At 54.4% G+C, this 22,687-nt stretch overlaps 1 protein-coding gene across 3 annotated transcripts in view; it reads right to left on the bottom strand.

Annotated features, from left to right (window-relative positions):
• BLACAT1 (BLACAT1 overlapping LEMD1 locus) overlaps window positions 1–20,397 on the bottom strand; it is a 28,454-nt gene extending 8,057 nt beyond the window's left edge. Inside the window, exon 1 of one of the 3 annotated variants that reach the window (XM_069875889.1) lies at window positions 20,286–20,397. Coding sequence is in view for 1 of the 3 variants with exons in the window: in XM_069875888.1 (XP_069731989.1) it covers window positions 3,369–3,385 (17 nt within the window). In the remaining 2 variants the exon portion in view is untranslated. Of the gene's footprint in view, window positions 1–3,368; window positions 3,521–10,842; window positions 11,785–20,285 lie in introns of those variants that run through there. The other 2 variants (XM_069875890.1, XM_069875888.1) reach the window with 2 other exon arrangements.
• Between the last annotated feature and the right edge of the window lie 2,290 nt (window positions 20,398–22,687).

Genomic DNA, 22,687 nt, shown 5'->3' with positions numbered 1-22,687 from the left:
GATCCGAGGTGATGGGGACTGCGGTGGTGGGGTCTGTGCTGGTGGAGTCTGCAGAAACGGGGTCTGTGGTGATGGGGTCTACAGTGGTGGGTTCTATGGTATGGAGTCTGCAGAAATGAGGTCTAGGGTGCTGGGGTCTGTGGCGATGGGGTCTAGAGTGATAGGATTGTAGTCATGGGGTCCGCGGTGGTGGGTCCTGCAGGGATGGGATCTGCAGTGGTGGGTTCTGCAGCGCTGGGGTCTGCAGCAGCGCCCTCCCCTCCCACCCCATGCAGCCCTGTCAGGCTCCTGTGTCTGCAAATATTGCCTTTGCACGATTAACGAGTGCCAATTCGCCCAGTCCTGCTCTATAATTAAACCTGTCCTTCTCGCAGGCTCCCATCCACCGCCTCCCCTCCAGCATCCTCGTGGCGTGGGGCTGGTGCAAACTGGGTGGCTCCAGGCTCTCTGCAACCTGCTGGGTCTGCAGCATCCCTGGAAGGTTCATAGGATGCAGGAAAGATGGGGCTGGAGGCGCCTGGGCTTTTTTTTCAGCCCCGAAGCGAGCTCAGGAGAGCCAACAATGGCAGAAAGGGCTCCTGCCATCACCTGGCAGCCGCTTCGGTGCTGAGTTAAGGCAACTGTGGCCCTTGGAACTGCCCTTGTTCTCTGCCTGGCGCTTTTGTTCTGCGGGGGCTGCAGGTGGGGATGCTTTGAAGCGTGTGAGAAACGCTCGCTGCCAAAGAAAAGCTGCTCCCGCCACCCTCGCAGCCCCCTTCGCCAGCACCCGGCGCCGCTCAGCGCCCTTTCAGCTCTGAATGGGGACGACGGCGCCTGAAAGGCCGTGCCCCCCACCATCCCCATCCCCCTTTGTCTCCCTCTCCTCGCCACCCCCTGCCCCATCCGTCTTGCTAAACCTCTAAGGGCCCTGCAAGGCTTCAATGCCCCTTTTCACTCGTTATTTGTTACCAAATAAATATGGGTGATTAAAAAGGGATCAGGAGTCCGTGCAGTTTGCAGAGGTGCCTGGAAGGTGGAGAGCCTCCTCTGTGTAGCCCATGGCTTTTCGCCCTACATGAGTTAGGAAAAGCAATCACATAGGAATAAAAAGCCATAGACCACAGCAGAGGGCTTACCCAGGATAAGCCAGCAGTCTTTGGGGAAAGAAAAGGAAAAAAAAAAAAAGGAAGGAGGGAATAAAAAGTAAGCCCCCTGTTTAAGTTGTCCTCCCTCCCCATGCCCAGCGGGGAGCACGATCTGCTCCATCCCTGCACGGGGACTGCAGCCCCGCAGCGTGACCCGACAAAAATCATAGAATCATAAAATCCTGGAATGTTTGGGTTGGAAGGGACTCCAAAGCCCATCCAGTTTCACCCCCTACCATGGGCACGGACAACTCCTACTGGATCAGGAGCTCCAAGCCCCATCCAACCTGGCCTTGAGCCCCTCCAGGGATGGGGCAGCCACCACTTCTTGGGGCAACCTGTTCCAAGGCCCCCCAACCTCACAGAGTGAGGTGGAAAAAACCCACCCAACCCACCCCTACAGCCTCTGCCCCGTCACCTCTCAGCTCCACGGGTTTGCAGGGTGGTTTATCCTGGGTCAGGGAGGAGGAGACCTCCAGGTCTGCCCTGTCCGTCTCCCCAGTAACCCAGGGGGGAGGACCCAGCGCCCTGTCTTTTCTGCTCCACATGCTGGAATGAACTGTGGTTGCAAGAACAACAGCCTCTTGCAGCAGAGGGGATGCTTAAAAGCCAACGTGCCATAGCCTGACTCAGCGGCATCACGCCCAGGGAACACTCAAAGGGTTTGTTTCCACTCTCCTGGTGGCCTGGCCACAGCTACACCTTGTCTCCATCAGGAGGATGGTATTCCCCATCACATCTTTTTGCGCTGCTTTTAAGGATCCCATTAAACCTGAGAAGCCATAAGTTATCCTCCAAATAGTCGCTCTGGTTGCAAATGGAGCGGCACAGATTTACACCTGCAGATCAAGTGTCCTTTTCCCTAGAAGATCACCTTGCTCTTCGACAGCCGCTTCCCTTGCAGCAGCCCAGGAGCACACAGGGTAAATCCCTTTTGCAAGCAAGGGGGGAAGATGCTTCCCTTGGGGTACAGCCATCCCCTGTCGCTGCTTCAAAACCCTTTGGGCCACCGAGGGACTCGCCCACAGTCACAGAGTCGCTCAGCAGCAGAACTGGGAGCCAAACCCCTCTGGTGGCCCCACTGCCCCCGCAGCTCACCTGGCTGCAGAGGCGGCGAGAGGTGCATCCAACAGACCTGCCTTTGTCGGCTGAGACAAAGGGCTAAAGAAAGGTCTGGCTGCAAACTCGCCTCCTGCTCTCTTCCCCCGCTGCTACCTTCCCCTGTTCTCTATTCGGGGGAGCTCCCATCTCCATACCCACAAAAGAGGCATCTCGGGACAAGGTGATGCATTTCACGGGGAGCAGCTGCTTCAGCAGCTCCTCTGAGAGCTGGACACAGACCTTATTCTTTGTCAAAAGCCTCTGCACTTCCCCACACCTCAGGGAGCTCCTCTGGTGGCATCAGAACGGCTCGCGTTGTCCCTGGGAAAGCACTGGCCTCTGTCTTTATTCTCTTCCCCTGCCAGGGCACCAGCGCGTTCAGCAACAGTGACTGCTAATTGTTGGGAGCTGATGAGGTCAGCGCTGCTATTGAGTCTAGGAAACTCCCTTTCTCGTTGCCCTAGCAAGAATTCAATGTTTCTAAAACTACGCAGCAACGGGGTTTGGAAGCAAGAAGGATTTTGCACCCTGCAGTTCGTAATAGCAGTGAACGTGACTTTGACCTACAAACCAAACTTCTGAAGTGCGAGGGTAGCTCTGAACTGGTGTTTTCCCAAGGTCTTCCCTCTTTTAGCTCCAATATATGAACGGTGAGAAGAAAAGGCCACCGTGTGCCCCTTCTTCTGTGTGCACCTTCCCTTTGCAGCCCCATCCCGTGCAAAGCCCAATCACACCACGTTCTGCAGGAGCAGCGTTTGGCCCCAGCGTGATGCCCTTGGGTGCAAGGAGCTCTGCTAGAAAGCACCTCAACACGTACCCATGGGTGCTGTGCTCACACCAGAAGCCCCTGGGGTTCTCTGTCTCCTTGCTTCAACACCAAACCCCCAACATCCCAGGGGTGCAGCAAGGAGACAGCCCCGATTTCATGGCGCAGCACGCGTTTGAGGGGTAAATCTGTCAAGCAGGATGATGCGTTTTGAGATGTGGCCCTACAGCTCTGCTCCGGCACCCGAGGAGGTGGCACCCAATGCAGGGCAGCTCCGGCGCCAGGCTGCTCTCCCCACATCATCCCAAGAGCCACCAGCCCCACCTCAGGGACCCGAGGAGAGCCCGGAGCCGCCGGCCGAGCGCGGCTGACCTCACCTTTGGCAGCGCGGCATCCTCTCCGCGGGAAGGGCACCACGCCAGCCAGCTCGGACCTTGGGATGGCAGCCACCGAGCCATCGCCCACACCATCCTCTCCTCCCCGCACCTCCTTGGCCCCCGCCAGCAAACCCGGGGTGCTGCAGGGATGCTCAAGGGGTGCCCGGTGCTGCGCGGGGCGGCCACCCCCACTGCTTCGGAGCCCCAGCCAGCTAGGAAGCGTTCTCTTTTTTGAAGCCCTGACCCCTCCCTTGGTGGCTGCTCCCTCTGCCATCCCCAGCGCCCTGATCCCATGTCCCCGTCGAGCCTCGCTGCGCCGTCGCATACTTGAAATGGTTGTGCACCAAGGGGCTGGGAGCAGAAGGAGGGAGAGCGGGGGGTAGGGGGGGTCAGGTATTTCTCCATCCCTGGCTCTGGAGAACCGGTAACAAAGGCGCTATTGAACTGCAGCCTCTCTGGTCTGTGAAGCAGAAACCTCTTGTATCTACTTCACTGCCTTTGATCTAACTCCCCCAGTGGGATGTATATTACTCATGTCCTGCTGCTCCGGTACTGCTGCCAGAGTGGGACGGGGGGGAAACAGGCTCCCACTCATCACCGTGAGTTTGGGAAGCGTCCCGTGGCACCAGGAAGAGGCACCCAGCTCTTCTGTGCTTCCCCATAACCCCTCTGCCTCCCTGCTCCATCCTCCAAGCCTCCCAGACCCCAGATTTTTGGGTGCACCGAGCGCAGAGGCGGGAGGAGCAGGGCTGTGAGCCTTACATTCCTCTTCTGTAATTAAAGCCGGTGTGCTGGGTGGAGGGGGAGAATTTCCCAAAGGGTTTTACTGGCATCTGGACAAGGGTCAGACAATGAGAACATTTGACAGGGTGCCCAAATCTGCTGTATCTTGGAGACACTCAAAGCCTCCCCCGTGCTGTTCGTCCCAGGCGCTGGGCTGGGGGAGGTGGGGGCTCTTGGGGCAAGTTGGGCGGTGGGGAAGGCAGGGGGGAGCTTGGGGACTCTCCTGACATCCCTGCAGCTTTCGCTCCAGCCGAGCTGGCCCCAAATACAAAAGCTTCAGCAGCCCCAGCTTGCTCCAAAACCACATCCTCACTGGGATCACCCAGAAAATCCTGGGCAAAGGTATCAAACGCACGTTAGGGACTCACAGTACTTAGAGGAGAGCTTTCAAAAGTGCTTTCCTGCCTTCCTTTCCTCCCCTCCTCGCTCTCCGGGGAGCCAGGGGCAGCGGGGGCTTGGCCTGGTTTTGCAGGCACCGGGATGCTGTGATAACCTGGCTGGAAACCATCCCAGCTCCCCCAAAACACTGGGATGCTCTTTGAAATCTTATTCTCCTGCCTTTCCAGTTAGTTTGCAGAAAACCCTGTGTGTGGCAGCTCCCAAAGGTACCCAGAGAGGCACGTGTAGCATCGCCTGTGGAGCAGATGAGCCCCTGGAGCACCCAATATTGCAGCACAAGAGGAAGCCTCTCTGCAGCCAAGGGTTTTCAGAGCTGCTTTGCCTTCTCCCCAGTCCCGTTCCCTCCTTGCCCAGCTCCCTGCCGGTGCCTCAGGTGCAGGGAGAGCTGAGACTGCCTCTCCGAGGCTGCCTCCATCCCCACAGCAAGGAGGAGAGAAATAATTCCTATCCAACAATAGAAACATAAAGGATGGATGGACGGATAGATGCGTGCATAGGCACCCAAGAAGAGAGACTGACCAAGCTGGCTACACCTAGAGGATTTTATTTTCCAGAGATCCGTACTAGTTGCATCCCAAGAAGGTGCAATGAGCCTTTTTTTTAGGGGAACATCTGCAGCTGCCCCTTCTCAGCCCCTCTCTGCCCAGCTGCAGGTTGCCTCGTTCCCAGGGCAGGACCCAATTCTTGTTTAGTCTTTAAGCATTAACTATTAGAACTTGGGGAGCAGTTGATGTCAGAGTTAGGCAACGCTCCTTTTTCAAGCTGCCTTGACAGCTGGTTCCAGCACAGCAAGATTAGATCCACTAATCACATTTATAAGGCGCCCAGGATCATGAATTGGGTATTCAGAGAATATTTGTCATTGTAACAGTGTCATTTCCCAGCCTTCAGCGTGCATTAACTTGTCCTCCAAGTCGTTATGGCTGGATTTCTTGGCTTTATAGAAACGTCTACTTGTGCTCAAAAGCATTTGTTGTATCGGTGCTCGGTACAGCTAAGGTGTAAGCTGTCTGGCGCTTGTACATCCCGTGGATAGGGTAATACTGGGGTTATTTATGGATTTTAATCAGCTTTCTCACCACCTGATTTTGTGTTGATAGCTGCTTTAAAGAAACAGATATAACCCAGATCGCTCCAGGATGCTATATAAATCCATCAGGTGTTACAGGCACTAAAAAGGGAGGCCAGGTAAGCTAAGTGGCACCTCAGACCAGGCAGCGCATCCTTCACGGTGAGCACAGCAAAGCAAGGCAGATCTGCTTCCCCCTCGCTCCCCGAAGCAGGCGCCTGGAGACGAGACCGCGCTGTCTACAACATCCTTATCAAGCCAAGCTGGAGAGATGTGTTCAACGAATCCCTGTTTGCAGCAACAGCAGCAATTGCAGCATCGCAGGCTGAGCACGGCTCGCCTGCAAACGCTGCAGATTTGCATGAAGGAGAGGCCAGACGGAGCCCAGGTTCCCTCCACAGGATGCTCTGGCAGCCACGGAAAATCCTCAGGCTCAGGAAGGGTCAAAATAATCCTAACTTTGCAGGTGCACGTGCAATCACACACCTCTACCAAGGTGCAGAATACTGCGTAAAACTGATGTGAGTTGTTTTAAGGAGAGAAAAGAAATCCTTCCGTTTTCTGGCTACTTTTGCCCTTTGCTTTGTGCCCTTAGGGATGCTCAGCCCACCTCTCTCCAGAACAGCAGACGTTGCTCGTTCAGCCTCTCCCTGATACCCCGGCGGCTCATGAAATGGATTTTCCCCTTCTAGCAAGTACCAGGACCTGATTTTCCCTAATTCACGGATGTGTGTTGGAAAACAGGGGCTGGTGAGGGGCTAAGAGGGATGGGGTGTGCAGAGCCAGCTCAGCCTGGCACCAGGCTCCCAGAGGATTGGTTTTGCCATGGGAAATTGAGATTGCTTTAGAGAGCAGAAAGGTTCTCGCGGGAACAAGCAAGTTTGTGCCAGCAGGAAGATTTTGCAAATCCAGTTAGTGTGTACCAATTGGCTTTGGGTACAAAACTAGCTCAGAGAAGTTGCATCCTTCCCTTCCCATTTTTCCATGTGGAATAGGACATCACTTCCAGCTCTGCTGCATTCTTACGTAAAATATATATTTTAGGTGACCGAAAATATAATGCAATGTTTTTCTTCAAGGGAAACAAAATGTTCTCCAACCTGAGACGATTTTGTCTCCCAGCTTGCTGAAAAAAAATCTGAATAAATTGGTTTTGGTTTGACCCCTTGGTGCTTCTGTGCTCTACAAACCCACAAACTGGTCCTCAGCAGAATCTCTGCACCTCAGCCGAGCTGCCCTGGGAGGGGGACGTCTGGCTGTGTGTGTCCGAAGTCACAGCCCATACGATCGGTTGGATTGGATCATCTTAAAGATCATTTCCATCCTTAATGATTCTATGATCATGCTGAACCCCAAACCCCTCCGCCCTGCCTCTGCTCAGCCCCAGCTCAGGAGCATCGCTGTTTCCTCTGAGTTTTTTTTCCAGGTGGAGGGATGAGCGAGGCAGAGAGGGAAGAGGATGAGATAATGACCCAGATCCGTTCCTGCAAACTCACCATCAATTTGCCACGCAGCCTATTAAGAGAGGGCCAACGCAACCCGAGAATCCAGGTAAGTCACTCGCTAACAAGATCCTCCTGGGCCTTTTAGCACATTCCTGGTCACAGATATTTCAGCTCCCGCAGCCCCAGCTGTAATTAAGTCTGGGCTGCGAGGCAGGAGACGCTGCAGCAGCCAGAGGGGAATTTGTCTGGATTTGTCGGAGCAGCGTGCAGGGCTGAGGAGGGAAGGTCTCTCCAAGGCAGGGGATGAGGTGGGGGCTGCAGCCCAAGCATCCCGTGCGGTGCAGGGGCTGGTCCCTTGCTCCGAGAATTGCAAGGAGGATGAGAGCTTCTCCCCTTGGATCTCAGTAACTTGGACTTGGTGATGGAGGGAGAGGGAAATTGCTGGGGTGAAGGGGATGGTTCAGTGATCGGGAGCGGCTAGAGCAGAGGGAACAAAGGGACAGAGAGATTTGGAGAGGAAAGAGCCCCATGGGTGGTACAGGGGCACTTTGTCCAGAACGAGAAAGCAGAGGCAGGATAACCAGCACCTCTAAACCAGCGTGGCCCCTTTGACTGCCCCAGGGAGCCTCTTCCCTGAGCTCAAACCTGTCTGAGGTGACTCCGGTGACTTCAGGAACATCACCCTGGGCACCAGCTTGGGAAGAAAAGAGGTCAGTCTGTCTCCCACCATCAAAAATTGGAGGCAGAATCCACTGACAACAGGCATTGCTGGGGAAACAGACCCACTAAAGTGCTGTTCCCCTCCCTTCACAGAGCAGACCCCAAACCCTCTTTGCGTGTGGCTTCACCATCACGTGCACCAGCTCAAACAGCTCCTATAAAGCCACAGACCTGGCTCCCTCCTGGGACAGGAGCCAACATAGCCGCCGGTGCTCAGCTGGAATTCACACCACAGCTTCTCCTCATGTTTGGAGAGGGTTCAACCACCCATATCCACCAAGACTCCTTTTCCTGGCTGGCACGGGTCATTTGCACAGGCACAAACAAGAGAAACTGCAGCCTCCTTTACAAACACCACATATTGCTCCTTCCCCTGCACAGCGGCTGCTCTGGCCCCTCAGTGCCCTTCCGACTTAACCTGCACATGTTATAGAGGATTCTTCTGGACATTCCTATTCAGGTTGTCCTGTGCAACCCTCATCAGCTGAAAGCCAGGACACTAGTGTGCTTCCCACTTGGGATTCCCTTCGGGATGCTCGGATGAGGCCGGTGGGGCAAGGAGAGGTGCCAGATGAAGGCAGGGATGCTGGTAGAGCTGTGGGGCTGGGACGACCCTCCCCACGTTCCCCCGCTGATGCTCCCCATTGCTGGTTAGAGAGGATTAACCAGAGCTAGAGGGACTTGGATGGAAATGGGACGGGTTGATGGTTACCCACATGGGAACTGCTGTTGTGTGGCTGTGTGCTTGCAAGCTCTTCCTGCCTCCCTGGGGCTCGGTGAACCGTTTCTAGGCATGGAGAGGTCAAGATTGCTCTTGCTTCGGGCTTTGCAAGGTCTCTGCTGTGGTCATGCTGAGCTGGTGGCCCTGAAAGGAAGATCTTAAAGTCAAGCTGGCATCAGCAGCTCTGCAACAGGCAGCATGCAAGGAGGAAACATGGGGCTGGAATAAGAGACCCTACATGGATTAGCCTCTGGAGTGGGAGCGGTGACATCCATACCTACAGGTAGGTTTGTGTGGCTTGAGTGATGAGGTTTGGGAAGCATCGTGGATGCACCCTCTGTGTCAGGTCCAAGGTGATGCAGACGTGCGATATTTGTGTTTCGTCTGCTGTTAGCCCCGTTGTTCACTGTTGCCAGTGATTTGTCATGTTCTGCTGACGAGTCATCGGGGACTCGTGACATAATGTGACACCGATAAACCTAAGGAAAAATTCTGGTGGAGGAAGTGTCTCTCTTCCACTTTGGAGACCTTCCCTCCGTCACTCACCCTGCTGGGTACCAGGGTCCCACCACTCCCTGCCAAGGGACAACCACACCTGGAGGGAAGAAGAACCCCGCGGGGAGCCCCACGAGCACAGTGTGAAGGTTCCCCAAGCCTGTAGCTGGGTTTGTTCTCTCTGTCTGGAGCCATCCCAGCCTTGGTCCCACCCAGCCCTGCTGCTGAAGATCTGCCGCCGCTCCCCGGGGATGCAGAAATCAGGAGGAGACACCCCTTTGGTCACTCTGGGCACCTCCAGTCCTCTCCATAGGAGAGCTTCACTGGCACTGAAGCTTCCAGCAGGGAAAAATCCTTCTTAATGAGCTCTCAGAGTCCAGGCAGGTGAGTGCACTCTGGCTCTTGCACACACCCACCCCCAGCCCCTGTACACCGGTACAAAATCACTGCACAAGCCTTTGGGAACCGTGTGGTCTCCCCAGACCCTTCCAGCCCTCAGGACCCCATCACCCAAGTCCCTTTGGTTTCAGCAGGTCTGACAACAGCGGGAATGATATGACACTGAAATCAAGACCATTCCTATCTCCAAGTAATTCATTTCCTTTCCCCTCACTGACATCACCGTTCAGGTTAACACATGCACCACTTCCCTTATCTTTCTTCGGGATTACCTCATCGGAGAGAACCCGGAGAGCCTCCCTCTCTGCTCTGCCAAATACCAGCACTGGTGTCGGAGCTGCAAGTTTGCAGGATTGCTCAAATGCAGTTCCACCAGCACACCCAGCTCTTCCGACCACACCAGCCCTCCGTGCTGTTCCCTTACAGGATTCAGTGATATTCAGCAAGGCACAAGCACTAACAAAGCTCCTGCTCTTCCCCCTGTGGTTCACACTCATCAGAAGGAAAATACACTTCTGCACCAGACAGAGTTTCTTTTTGCCTGCAATCAGGGGCTGTTGCAGGGATTTTATACCCTTTACAAACAATGCAAAATGTTTTTACACACACAGAGGTGCCCAGTCCTCCACACACCCCCCTTCACGTGTGGTACCTAGGATGGGAAGCTTATCATCTATGTCCATGAATGTATATTCATATATAGGAGCGCTCGTACAACTGCACACTTCATCCTGGAATCCAACAGTTAACAAGCTTACATGTAATTTAGCTGCTAAGTACGTTACCATGTGTTGTATGCAATTGTGTGCCAACATAAGTTATGTGAATATATATACACACATAGAATCATAGAATTTGGCTTGGAAGGGACCTCAAAGCCCATCCAGTTCCACCCTCCAACCATGAGCAGGGACACCTCCCACTGGATGAGGGGCTCCAAGCCCCATCCAACCTTGAACACCTCCAGAGAAGGGTCATATATTGATGAATTTTGACTATTCGGTGATTATTCTTGCCTAAAGCAAAGAGAATTTAGTTTTTTTTTCCAGCTAATCACATATATACCCACAAGACTAAACTAAAGCCACGCATTAGCTACATCACAGTGAGAACAGATACAAACATATATACCCACATGCACATACCCAAACCCATTTTTAACCTACACAATAAAGAGGTGAAGGACTTGAATTGCTTTGGGATGCTTCTATGTAGAATTAAGTCCCGGGGGCAGGCAGACAGGTAATTCACGCACAGGGAGGCTGAGGGATGCAGGTGTCTGTGGGTGGTTTGCCTGTGCTCATCGCAAATGCCCATCGTACACGGAGCGTGCAGCCTGCGCACCCACTCCTGTTCCCTGCCTCGCTCTCTCTCTCACACACACACACACACAACTCCTCCAGGCGAGACTTCAAACAAAGAAAGAGAAAAACGCTGTCTTACTTTGTTTCCTCCTTTCTTTTTTTTCTCTTCCTCCTGCTGTCTCAATCCCGGGACTTCAACGGGACGGCGATTCTTTGGTGGAGATTATGAAAAGCAACTTAACAAGCCGCCCAGCGCTGCTCCCAGCCGTGCGGAGGGGGAAGAAGAGCTTTGCCAGCAGAGAAGAGCCGGAACAAAAGCCCAGCGATGCCAGAGCGATGCTGAATAGGTGTCTTCCTAATTGTAAGGGGATTGTGTGGCTGTGTGTGGTTGCAGGGTGGGAGGAGGCGGGTGGAAGGGGCGATGGGAAGAGGCCTCCCTCCCACGCTGGCTGGGGACGGCCGCCCGCAACCCCAATCTGAGGTTAGTGCATAAATTATCTCCAGTCTCTCGCGCTCTTCCCATTGGGTCGCGGAGCCGTGCACACGGCTGCATCCCGACAGCTTCCCATTCCCCGCACAGCCCACAGCGGATGCCCGGTACCCACAGTCCACGACCCCCCAGCGCGGGGCAGGGATGCTGGCTCTCCCCATCTCAACTCTTCCCTGCTTTCTCCCTTTGGGCTTTGTCTTCGGCTCCATCTCCCAGCCAGGCAGACACAAAAGAGCCTCTGACCTGGGAGGAGAAATATCCGTCTCCGGAAAATCACCCACCCGAGTGCTCCGGTGTGCGCTTTCGGCAGGCAGGGAAATTAAAAATAGCTGGTATAGCTCGAAATCAGAGGCAGCATTTCTTCCTTAATGAGTGTAATTAGCAGAGTGAGGATGGAAGCGTGTTTCCCTGGCTGTTCCCTGCATCCTTCCGTGGCTCTGAGCACCAGCCTGCCTCTGCTTTTCCACAGGCTTTTGGGAAACGGTGTTTTTCCACTTCCAGGAGCTGCCGGGCCAGGAGCTGTGCAGCTATTGACATGGACTTCAGCTTCCTTAAGCTCAGGGGTTCAGACAGGATTAAATCCCCAAACACACATTCCAAGTCCGCTGGGGTTTGCAGAAGCAAAGACGAGTCAGATTTGGGACCTTTCCCCCTCCCCCTTCCCCGCTCACTGCTACCCATCCACTTCAGCTCTTGTAAATCCCGAGCTGTCAGTGTAACAAGGGGTGATTCAGTGGGGATTTAGCTGGGCTTGAGACCCATGGAGCGAACCAGATCCTCCTCCCGTGGCAGTACCCGACCTACGATGAGCTTTATCATCATTCTGGGACACGGAGCGCTGGGCTGTTCTCCTGTGTGGAGGAGCCAGGAGGTCCCTTGCAAGGATGATCTCTGCTCTCTTTCCTGCGGGTACTCCCTTCAGCAACCCCCCAAATCCAAATTCTGCTTGGGATTAACCCAACCATCCATTCTGGTTGGACTCGATGATCCGACGGGTCTTTTCCAACCTGGTGATTCTATGATCCTGTGAAAGCCTGTGGTGGGATGAGGATGCAGCAGGGTCCATCCCGCACATCTTTCCCCTCAACGGGGAAGGGGCAGCAGACAAAGCCCCATGGGAGGGCAGCGTGCTGGGAGATGTGTCAGGCAGCTCATTAAAAAATGGGCCTAATGACCCATTCGGCTGGGTTGTCTGCACGACTCGGAGGAGAAGCAGGAGCATCCAGGCTGGGTGACACGTTGGATCTGGGGACAGGGCTGGCCGAGCAGGAGGTCCAGCTGTGCCGCCGGGCCAGGGAGGGCTGCGCTGTCTCCCAGCATCTGCTCGGCTTTGACATTGTGCTCACTTGGGCTTTTTTTTTTTTAATTGTCTTGCTGTCCCTCATTTGCATAATCCCCACAATGCAGTGCAGCAGGACTTTTGCTCTGAGCTAATAAATAGATGACAAAAATAAATGTGTCATGTAAGATTTGCTTCCATTTCTTTCCTTTGTGAGCGAGCTATCACCAAGAAATGATGCTCGCGGGGTTGATCTCACAGGAACTGTCAGCCTGGCCTGCCATAAGCAGTGATGTTCGCTTTGCCTGCGGTACACAACTTTGCCAGATGTTAGACTGAAGTCATGAGCTGGGAACAGGAGAAGAAGTGGTTGTGAAATGCGAGGATGTGCTCCTCACCACCAAGTCTGCCCCACATTGGACTTCCAAAGCTCTTCCCCAAAAGTCACACCAAAAACGGGCTGGAAAAGGGTTGCTGGAAGGACTGCAGACCACTAAAATGTTCACAGTTGTGTTCGCAGCATGTTTGCATCCAGTGAGAGCCAGGTGGGTGCCTGGGGTGCTTTATTTTTAGATGCATCTTCATCAGAATCACTGGGCACTGTGTTTTCCTCCCCTCCCTAATGCCACAGCCAGCTCTCCGCTCATTCCCTTAGCTGAGGTCCACGAGGCTATTCATTAGCATGAATATCCGAGGGGGTCTGGAAATCCATGAGGCTAGAAAAGCCCCGTGGGTTTGCTACAGGATGATTTTCCCCTCGGTTTTACAAGAATTGATTTATAACCTCAGGAAACCTGGCTGGGTGGTGCACAGGGCATCCTAGAACCCTAGAATCATTAAGGTTGGGAAAGCTCTCTAAGCTCATCCAGTCCAACCCCACAGTGCCAACTAAACCATGTCCTGAAGTGCCACATCTACATGGTTTTTGAGCCTCTCCAGGGATGGAGATTCCACCACTGCCCTGGGCAGCCTCTGCTGGGGCTTCACCACTCTTGCAATAAAGAAATCATTCATAATATCCAATCTAAACCTCCCCTGGCACAACTGATGGAAATGCCACTCCAAACCAGACTTAACAGGCTCAAAGTTTTAAAGCAGATGCCGCAATGAATCACTGGGGCTCTGCATCCCTGGAAATCTTATCTCCATGACCATGGTTTTTCTAGGCTGGAGCTCAGCTTGGAAGCAAGGAAGCCACAGGGCATCACCCCCGCATCGGGTCAGAGCAGAGGATCCCTGCAGGTCTTTGAAGTGGCGGCGTTTGGATCTGATGGAAGATCCTTGTTAGGATGGAACAAGGATCTTGATGGAACCCTTGTTAGAGTTCTGAAGATGTAGTCAGAGATGGTTACTTTGCAGAGGGTGCTGGCAGCCCGGGAGATCATATCTCGTGCATCACAGCAGTTGGTACTTTTTTCCCCTTCCCTCAGCTCTGTGATTCTGGAGGATTCTCAGCTCTTATATAAAAACGCTTTAGCATTTCCCACTGTGTTGTTTGCTGAGAAAACCCTGAAAACACGAATCCTAAAGGGTAAAAGCTCGAAGAGAAATAAAGACCTGATAATATATGAGCTTTCTTTTTGTTCCCTGACCAATTTTAAATCATTTTTATGACCACATATAACTGCCTTCTGGCATGCGAATGCTTGAGGCTGGTGTTACCGTAAAGATGGATTCACAACTGCTGGTCAGCAGAAGAAAAAGCACCTCCTGTGGTTTCCAAAACGCTCGGATCAGGCTGCGAGAGGTGTTCATCAGCCTCATAGAACTGCACTTAATTGACATTTAAGGGGTCCTGGGATAAGTCTTTCTGCTCACACACAGGATTTTCCAGCTGGGCTGCTCTGCAGGCATCTCCCCCCATGGTGGATGGAGGTGGGATGTGTTTGCAACCCTCCTTCGTCGAAGGCAGCATCCCCGAGGAGGAGACGTACATGCAGACAGGTGCTTGTGGGGGAGGCAAAGGCAGGGGCTGAAGAACGAGAGACTGAGAACAAAAGCAGAGGAGGAGAGAGGTGAGCTGTGGAGAAAGGTTGGATCATGCCTCTGGCTCCAGTCGGAGAGATTTCCACTGCAGGCAGCCAAAATCTGAAACAATTTCTCTCCCAACGCATCCCAGCGGTGAGGTCTGCACCCCTGATCGTCTGGACCTGCCACCTCCCAGCCTGAGCAGCAGATCCGTGGGGTGGGGTGAGACAGGGGGGTGCTGGGACAAGGGAAGGCAAAGAGAGCCACCAGGGTGGAAAGAATCAAAAACCAGCAAGAGAGGTGGAAATTAGATGAGGTGCGGGAGCGAGGCATGGAGGAGCACAGAGCATCCCTCCAGGATGCGGTGAATAATTTTCCCCTTCCCCAAAGCACCGTGGCGAGGGGAGGGGGATCATCCATCTTCATTACATCACCAGAATAGGCTCTGTCAGGTTACACTGTAAAACTAATCAATAGTCCCTGCGGCCTCGCTGGCCACAGCTTCTGCCACGCCAGCAGGCAGGCACGGCGGGCGCGGGACATGCCAGCACAGCGGGCTCTGTGCCACACACACCCGTGCTGGCACAGCCGTCCCCGTGGTACTGGGGGGCAGAGACACCCAGTTATCGCTACACATTGTGTTTGATGATGTTTTCATAGAAACATGGAATGATTTGGGTCATAAGGGACCTTAGAGCCAGAAAAATTGTGGCTGCTCCATCCCTGGAGGGGTTCAAGGCCAGGTTGGATGGGGCTTGGAGAAACTTAATCCAGTAGGAGTTGGGGTGGAACTGGATGGGCTTTGAGGTCCCTTCCAATCCAAGCCATTCTATGGTTCTGTGCCCACCCTATGGATCGTTCCCTAGGCAGGAGAAGGGGCTCAGCAAGATCCCTGCTCTGCACTGGGAAGCTGCACCCTGGCTCTTTTCAAAGCAGCTTTCAAAGCAGCCGCTCCCACCCTGTGCCCAGGCTCCTATTGTGAGCAAAAGTCTCACCCAAGACAAGACCCATCCATCTTACTCTCAGCCTGGCTGCACGGCTAAAAATAAGCCAATAAAGTAGCAATCACCTTGGAGAAGAGGCAGCTCTATTAAAGCAGAGCGAGCTGTGGCACCTGCGCCCCAGCTCCCTGGTGCGTGCGAGCACCCCGGGAGCCTCCACCTGCCCCTCGGCTGCAGTGAGACGGCAGTAGGAGCCCACACAGCAGCACCTGGTGCTGCCCCATGGCCCCACATTCCTGCCAGCCCTCACTGGGCTTCTCTGGAGATGCTTCTTGCTGCCTCACGGCACAGCCCCGGCTGCACCTGCAGGCACGGGATGCAGGCAGCTCTGAGCCTCTGGCACCTCTCATGGAACCATGGAATGGTTTGAGGTGGAAGGGACCTTAAAGCCCAGCCTGTTCCACCTCTGCCATGGGCAGGGACACCTCCCACTGGATCAGGGGCTCCAAGCCCCATCCAACCTGGCCTTGAACCCCTCCAGGGATGGGGCAGCCACCGCTTCTCTGGGTAACCTGGACCACTGTTTCAGCACCCTCATATCCAGTCTCATACCCTGCTGGGAAGGGGAGAGGGGCTTATTGCAGCAGCCAAGTGGCAGCGATCCCTTCACACATCTCCCCTGTCCCAGCAGCTCTCATGGCTCAATTCACTCATCAGAGTCCCGTGCCCTGGCTGCAGGGAACCCGTCCTCGGGGTTACTCGTACACCTCTTCCCATGCAGAAGTTGGCCAAGGGGCAGATCCCTCCTCATCTGATGTGCTGGATGTTTGCATCAGTTTCCGTTGCAAACGCTCATTTGTCATGTAGATCTCCTGGCATTTTTTTTTAAAGGGTAGATTAATTTAGGGGAGCTCTCAGATCCAATTTCCTCTGGCAATGCCTCTATTAGGCTGTGCACAGCAGAGATACAGGCTCCCGTCCTCCTGCTGCTACTGATGGAATTTGATTCTGCGCTGCCAAATCTGCAGGGCTGCAAACACATTCTCACTCTTGATTAATGTGAGTAATTTCTGCTTGAAAGAAGGTTGAAATGAGCAGCCAAGGGGAAGCGAACGGTGAGGGTTCCCCCCCACTACCCCTCCTCCTCCCCCATCCTTCACTGCTGTTTGCATTTTACCAGCTCTGGCATGGGCTTAACAGATAAACAGAATCGCTGGCCCCGTTTCAAGAGCAGCAGAAGGTGCGGGAGGCGGGGGGCACCTCGGCGCAGGCGGGATGCTGCTGGGCTACGGCTCGTGGAAGGCAAGGGGCGAGGGATGGGAGAGGGATTGTGCCTAACCCTTGGAGCCAGGACTTCAAGGGACCTCAGGTCAGGGGGTGGCAGAGGGTTTGTACCCATGAGGTGCACGCAGGAGGCACGAGGGGCTTGCATGGGGTGAAGACAGCGAGTTTAAGTATGATGGGGTCCAGCCACGAAGGGTAGGGTGGAAATGTGGGAGAAAGAGAGGGTGGTTGCAGTGGAGAGGGGGTGCTTTGCCAGCCCTCTGTCTGAGTTCTGTTGCTCCTGCTTTGAGGAGCGATGCTGCTGACGGGGCTGTGATTCTGAACATCTCTCTGTCCCTGTCCCTTCCACTCATGGTCCAACCTGCTGCTGCGGAGACTTCATTTCCTCGCAGAGCGCTCACAACGCTCCCGACTCCTTCAGGCGCATCACCTGGGGCTGGTGTGCACACCTGAGATGCCCTCACGGCTCTCTGTGTGATTTTGGAGAGGGAGGAGCAGCTTTCCCATGCCAACACAGCGAGTACCCCCAGCCCCAGCCTCCCCGTGGCGCCTACCAGACAAAAACCTGCCCCACAGTCAGGCTCTTTGTAGCACCAGTAATAATGGGAGATTTACTCCAATGAAGCTCCGTCCCCTGCATCCTCTCCCCTAGGATCAGCGGTGGCTTTGCATCTCTTTTTTGATTTATTTTCATAAGGGAGGAGGGAGAGAGACACATCCTAAACTGGCAAAATGTCAGGGAGTGATTCAGAGAAGAGGCGAGCAGCAGAGAGAGGCAGCCCACACAGGAGACTTGTTTCTGATTTCCAAATGTCAGCATGTCCTTTAATTAAATGCTGATTAACAAGGGACGTGCTCCCTTGTGCTGGAACCGGGGCTGCTGCTGGTAACATCGCGCTCCGCAGAGAATCCTGCTTGCACCCATGGGATGAGCTGCCTGAAGCGCTGGGGAGGTGGGAGAACCACGAGAACTGGCCCTGCCTGAGCAAAGCAGCCTTGCCCTGTGGTTTGCACCACACTGAGGGTACCAAAAGGTGCTGGTTTAGCTCAGGCAAGCCTCTTGCGCTCTGGTTCCCAGCGTTTAGTCCAGCTCCTGAGCTCAGATGGAGCCTGTGATTTTATGTCTCCAAGCAGAAGTGGGATTTCACCTAGTTCAGTGAAACTGGATGCAAATCCTGATGTGGGTGCTTTTACTTTAGTTTGAGCAGCTCTTTTCTTCCTCTTAGTGATTGATGGGAATGGTTGGACTTGATGATCCGGTGGGTCTCTTCCAACCTAGTTATTCTATGATTCTCTGACTTCGGTCTGTTCTCTGTACAGCTCGGCTGCAAACATGCTATTACATTTGGGATCCCCAAAAACCAACTGGTGCATCTAATCACATCCCTAAGCATTATCACGTACAATGCTTCTCTTTGTCCTCTCAAGCATGCCTGGTCTTTGAAGTCAGCGGGAGGGTTATCCTTGAGGTTAGGAGGGCTGGGCTGGGCTCTGGGCTGCTGGAAAACTCTCTCTGACCCTGGAAGCAGCACCGTACAGAGATAACCAGGCTGGAATGTGGCCAGTGGCTTCGGTCCTGGCTGCCACCCAGCAGCCTGATGCTGTCCCATGCTGTGAGGAGATGGAGCAGTTCATTCCAGGCAGCTCGGTGCCTCGCTGTGTGCTCCCACAGCCGCTCCTGATGTGGGGAGCTTCACACGGGACCTTGCTACGTGCAAATCTTCCTGGTAAAGTTCATTCAGTGCCCAGGGACAGGTGGTTGCCCAAGCCCAGCTCTGCCTTCAGGATGCTTCAGGCTGGCCCAGCTGCAGGTTTGGTTCTGGGCTTTATAGGGTTGGGGCAGCCCCGCTCCAGGTTTAAGAAAAGAGGCACATTCTGCTCTGCACCACGTTCACCTGGGAACATAAACGTGTTCCCAAGAGTACAAAAGCTCTCCAGATGGCACAGAGACTTTTAACTTGGGCAGCCTCCTTCAGAGACCCGTGTCACACCTTGCGCACGGAGCCACTTGCACAAGCAAAGCCTGCCAAGGGGGTTACCTGCCAGACAGGTCTAAAGCTGAAGAAATCGTCTAAAATTAAAAGCATCGTTTTCAGTTCCAGAGCCGACAGAAACAGCTCTTCACACTTAGCTTCCCATCTCCCCAGCCACGACTGCTCTGCACATCGCTCCCACCACCTGCAGAAATGCTTTCCACTTGAAATTGCCTCGTTAGCAGCTGGTGGGGCTGGAGTCCTGGGTTGGGTGGCCAGTGGCTCTGGGTGGCCAGTGGCCCTGGGTGGCCAGTGGCTCCGGGTGCCACCTCTCCCCAGGCTCCACAAAATGTGCAACTCGCCGCAACAAGTGTTTGCTCTCCAGACTCCCACAGCGATGCTACCTATTCCCAAGTGCCACCTGACAACATCCTCTCCAGAAGGGATTTGTTAGGCAATATTGATGCCAGCACAGCCTCAGGGAGGGTGGAAAGGGAAAACAGGCTGCGAGCAGCATCCCTGCCCTGTGCATGGGGCCGATCAAAGCTTGAGTTCAACAAACACATAGACTGGCTGCTCTCTTTTTCTCAAGACCACAAAAGTTCCTCCACGCTACCCAGGAGGCAGACAGATCCTGCTAGCCCTGGTTGGGGGATCCCCGCAACTCCCCCCTTTTTAATTCTCCTTGATATGCCTGAGAAAACAGCTCAGTGTTTATAAACGTGAAACCGAATGAATTACACAGAATTCCTGGGGGCAGCAAGCCCTGAACACCTCCCACACAGCAATGGGGAAGGAGTCACTTTCTTCTACCACCAGACGAGCGATTTTGTCACACCGGCGTCATCTCCACCTCCCTCTGCCTCCCCAGACAGGAGCCACCAGGCATTTGTCAGGGGCCCTTCGGCTGCAGTAGCCAAGCAGTTGGTTGGATGCCCTCGCAGCCAAAGGAGAGGTCTCCCCCAACCCAGCAAACAGCAGGTTTGCGTGACCAGGACTAGCGCATGGAAGGAGCATCCCTCATCCAGGCTTCTCTTCCTCCCTTCTCCCCAAACCAGCGCCTGCTCAGGGCGGGGGCCTTAAGTGAGGTGAATGAGAGCTGGCTCAAGCTCCTCTTGGAGCATAAAGCCCCAGGAGGAGGGAGCCTAATGCTGCCTCCTGCCCTCACCTCCTTCCTCTGGGAGAGCTGGGTGTCTGACACTTACTGGGGGAAAAGCACCCAGATGTGGAGCTCTTGGTTGCATCCCGAGCACCCGTGTGCTGAGCAGAGCAGCCCCTGAATCACGCCCCCCTCATCATCTGGCACAAGCCAACCTGCCAATCCAGACCCATCAACCCCTCGGGTACCACTCGCTCTTCTCCTGCCGCTCGCCCCAGGTCTTGCTCAGCCTCCGCTCCCAACTTCAACGCAAGCGGGAGCACCAAGGCACCCAACATTAAAACCACCAGATGGAGAGAGTGCAATGAAGCGTTTTGTGCTGGGAGGGATGGGGAGAGGATGCAGGGGGAGGGGAGGTGGGAAGGGGGAATGAATCATTTCGAGGGAGCCAGATTTCCTTATTACCCCTGGTGGAAAATTAAAGTCTGCTCTGAGTTTTCCATCCCAAACGCGATTGGTTTTGGGTCCCTGCCTTGGAAGGCACGTACCTCTCTCAGCAGCCAGCCCTGCCGGGAGCAGTGTCCATGCTGTCTACCTGTCAGCAGGCTCTTCCTTCTGTTCACGCTGAGCATCATATTTTCTCAGCGCACCGAGGTAGTTCAAAGCTGCAACTTAAGGACTTGAAGGGGGGGTTGGGGGGTGGAGGTGGACAGGCTCACTGAGCATGAAAAGCAGCTATTGGCTCTGGCTGCTGTGCCACTGGGTAGGGCTGAACATGTGTCATCCTTCCTCTCCGTGCCCCTTATTTCCCCATCACTGTCCTTCTCCGTTCGGTGCTGGGAAAACGGGGAGTTATTGCTGGGTTAGGAACCCCGCGCTGGCAGCGTTCATCGCACCTACCCCCTCCTGGGGCCACTTGGACAGATGCAAACGGTGCTGGAGATGCCCCTGCTCCCTCCCCGTGCCGCGCGGCATATGGCGCGTGATTTTTAATTTCCTCGGATGGCGACTGGCAGGTATCTCGCCGCGTTTTAGCAGCCCTTTGATGAACCCCCAGTAGATCCTTACGTGCCAACTGTCCGTATGGGCAGCACAAAGCGCTTCCCAATTCCACCGCTCCCTATTTCCTTCTCGTTAACAGGGAGCTCTTCGTTTGAGCCCCAGCCAGGAGGGTGAGATCCATGTCCTGCCTTCAAAGCTGCCTCTCCCCATGTTATGGCAGGTGAGATCTGTTGCTGGGATGAGGAACCCAGCTATAATCCTCTTTCAAACCCTGCCTACCCGCTACATGTCAGCCCCGTGCAGGACTCATCTTGCCAAATAGCTGAACGTTTAAATCAGACTGAATAGAAAGAAGAAATTTTTAACAGGGAGGGTGGGGAGGCCCTGGCCCAGGTTGCCCAGAGAGGTCGCGGCTGCCTCACCCCTGGAAATATTCAAAGTCAGGTTGGATGAGGCTCTGAGCAACCTGAGCTGGTTAAAGGTGTCCCTGCTCCTGCAGAGGGGTTGGGCTGGATGACCTGGAAAGGTCTCTTCCAACACAAAGGATTCTATAATCAGAGGCAACACAAGAATCCAGGTTTTCTGCAGCGCTGCTCTCTCACTCTCTCTGTAAACACAGGTGGAATCGCTGAGTTCCACTCAGGTCCTGCTAGGAAAGCTTCCCCTGCAGCTGTATCCACTTTTCTTGCAAATTACAAGGTCCTTAATAACACGAGGAATTAGCACACCCTTTTGACAACTCTCTACGTGATTACAAGGAGCTGCACTGTGTCTCTTGGGCAGCAGGTACTGTTTCCAACAACACAGAACGTGCTTGTGGATCGGCTGCAGGTTTGGTCACTCCTTGCATTCATTACTGATTCCTCAGGGGAAGAGATTTCACTCTGCAGGGCTGTTCAGGCTGAGACTGGGCTGGGGAGGGTGTGTGTGAGCATAAACAGGCAGCGAGCAGCCTGGTTGTCTCTTCTGCAGAAAGGCTTCTAACTTGGACAGCGATGGCTGTGACAGTGCCATCACCTTCATCCTTTATCAGCAAAGCCTGACGGCTTCTGTCTGTGGCCACAGAGCCATGGAATGGTTTGGATTGGAAGAAATCTTAAAGACTGCTCAGTTCCAAGCCTCCTGCCATGGGCAGGGATGCCTCCCGCTGGATCAGGGGCTCCAAGCCCCATCCAACCTGGCCTTGAACCCCTCCAGGGATGGGGCAGCCACCCCTGCTCTGGGCAACCTGTTCCAGGGCCTCCCCACCCTCACAGCAAAACATTTCTCCCTAAAATCTCATCTCAATCTCCCCTCTTGAAGCTTCAAACCATGCCCCATCATCCTATCCCTGCCCTCCCTGATCCAGAGCTCCTCCCCAGCTTTCCTGGAGCCCCTTTTAGCACTAGAAGCTGCTCCAAGGTCTCCCTGGAGCCTTCTCTACAGGCTGAACAAGCCCAACTCTCTCAGCCTCCCCTCATATGCGAGGTGCTCCAGCCCTTGGATCATCTCCGTGGCCTCATTCCAACAGCTCCATGTCCCTCCTGTGCTGAGGACTCCAGAGCTGGACTCAAGGCTCCAGGAGGGTCTCACCAGAGCAGAACAGAGGGGCAGAATCCCCTCCCTTGCCTGCTGATCCTGCTGCTTTGGATGCAGCCCAGGACACGGTTGGCTCCCTGAGCTGCAAGCGCACGCTGCCAGCTCCTGTTGATCTTCTCACTCACCAGCAGCAGGTGCAGAGGCAGGACAAGGAGCAAGGAGCCCCTCACCGGGTGGGTTGAGGTCGATGAATGGTTGTGGAGGAGTGGCTGCTGCCTGGGTGAGGAGATGCACGCGCTTCCCACCTCTGCTCCGGCTCTGCAGTGTCACCATGGCACTCTGGTCCTCTCGCTGGCATTAGAAGGAGCAACCTCCTTGCATTTTGCACATAAGGAGCATGGCAAATGGATTTGCCACCTTCATGGACTTT

This window comes from Phaenicophaeus curvirostris, chromosome 24, assembly GCF_032191515.1.
Source record: "Phaenicophaeus curvirostris isolate KB17595 chromosome 24, BPBGC_Pcur_1.0, whole genome shotgun sequence".
NCBI classification, from domain to species: Eukaryota; Metazoa; Chordata; class Aves; order Cuculiformes; family Cuculidae; genus Phaenicophaeus; species Phaenicophaeus curvirostris.
This window is presented reverse-complemented; position numbering and strand designations above follow the sequence as displayed.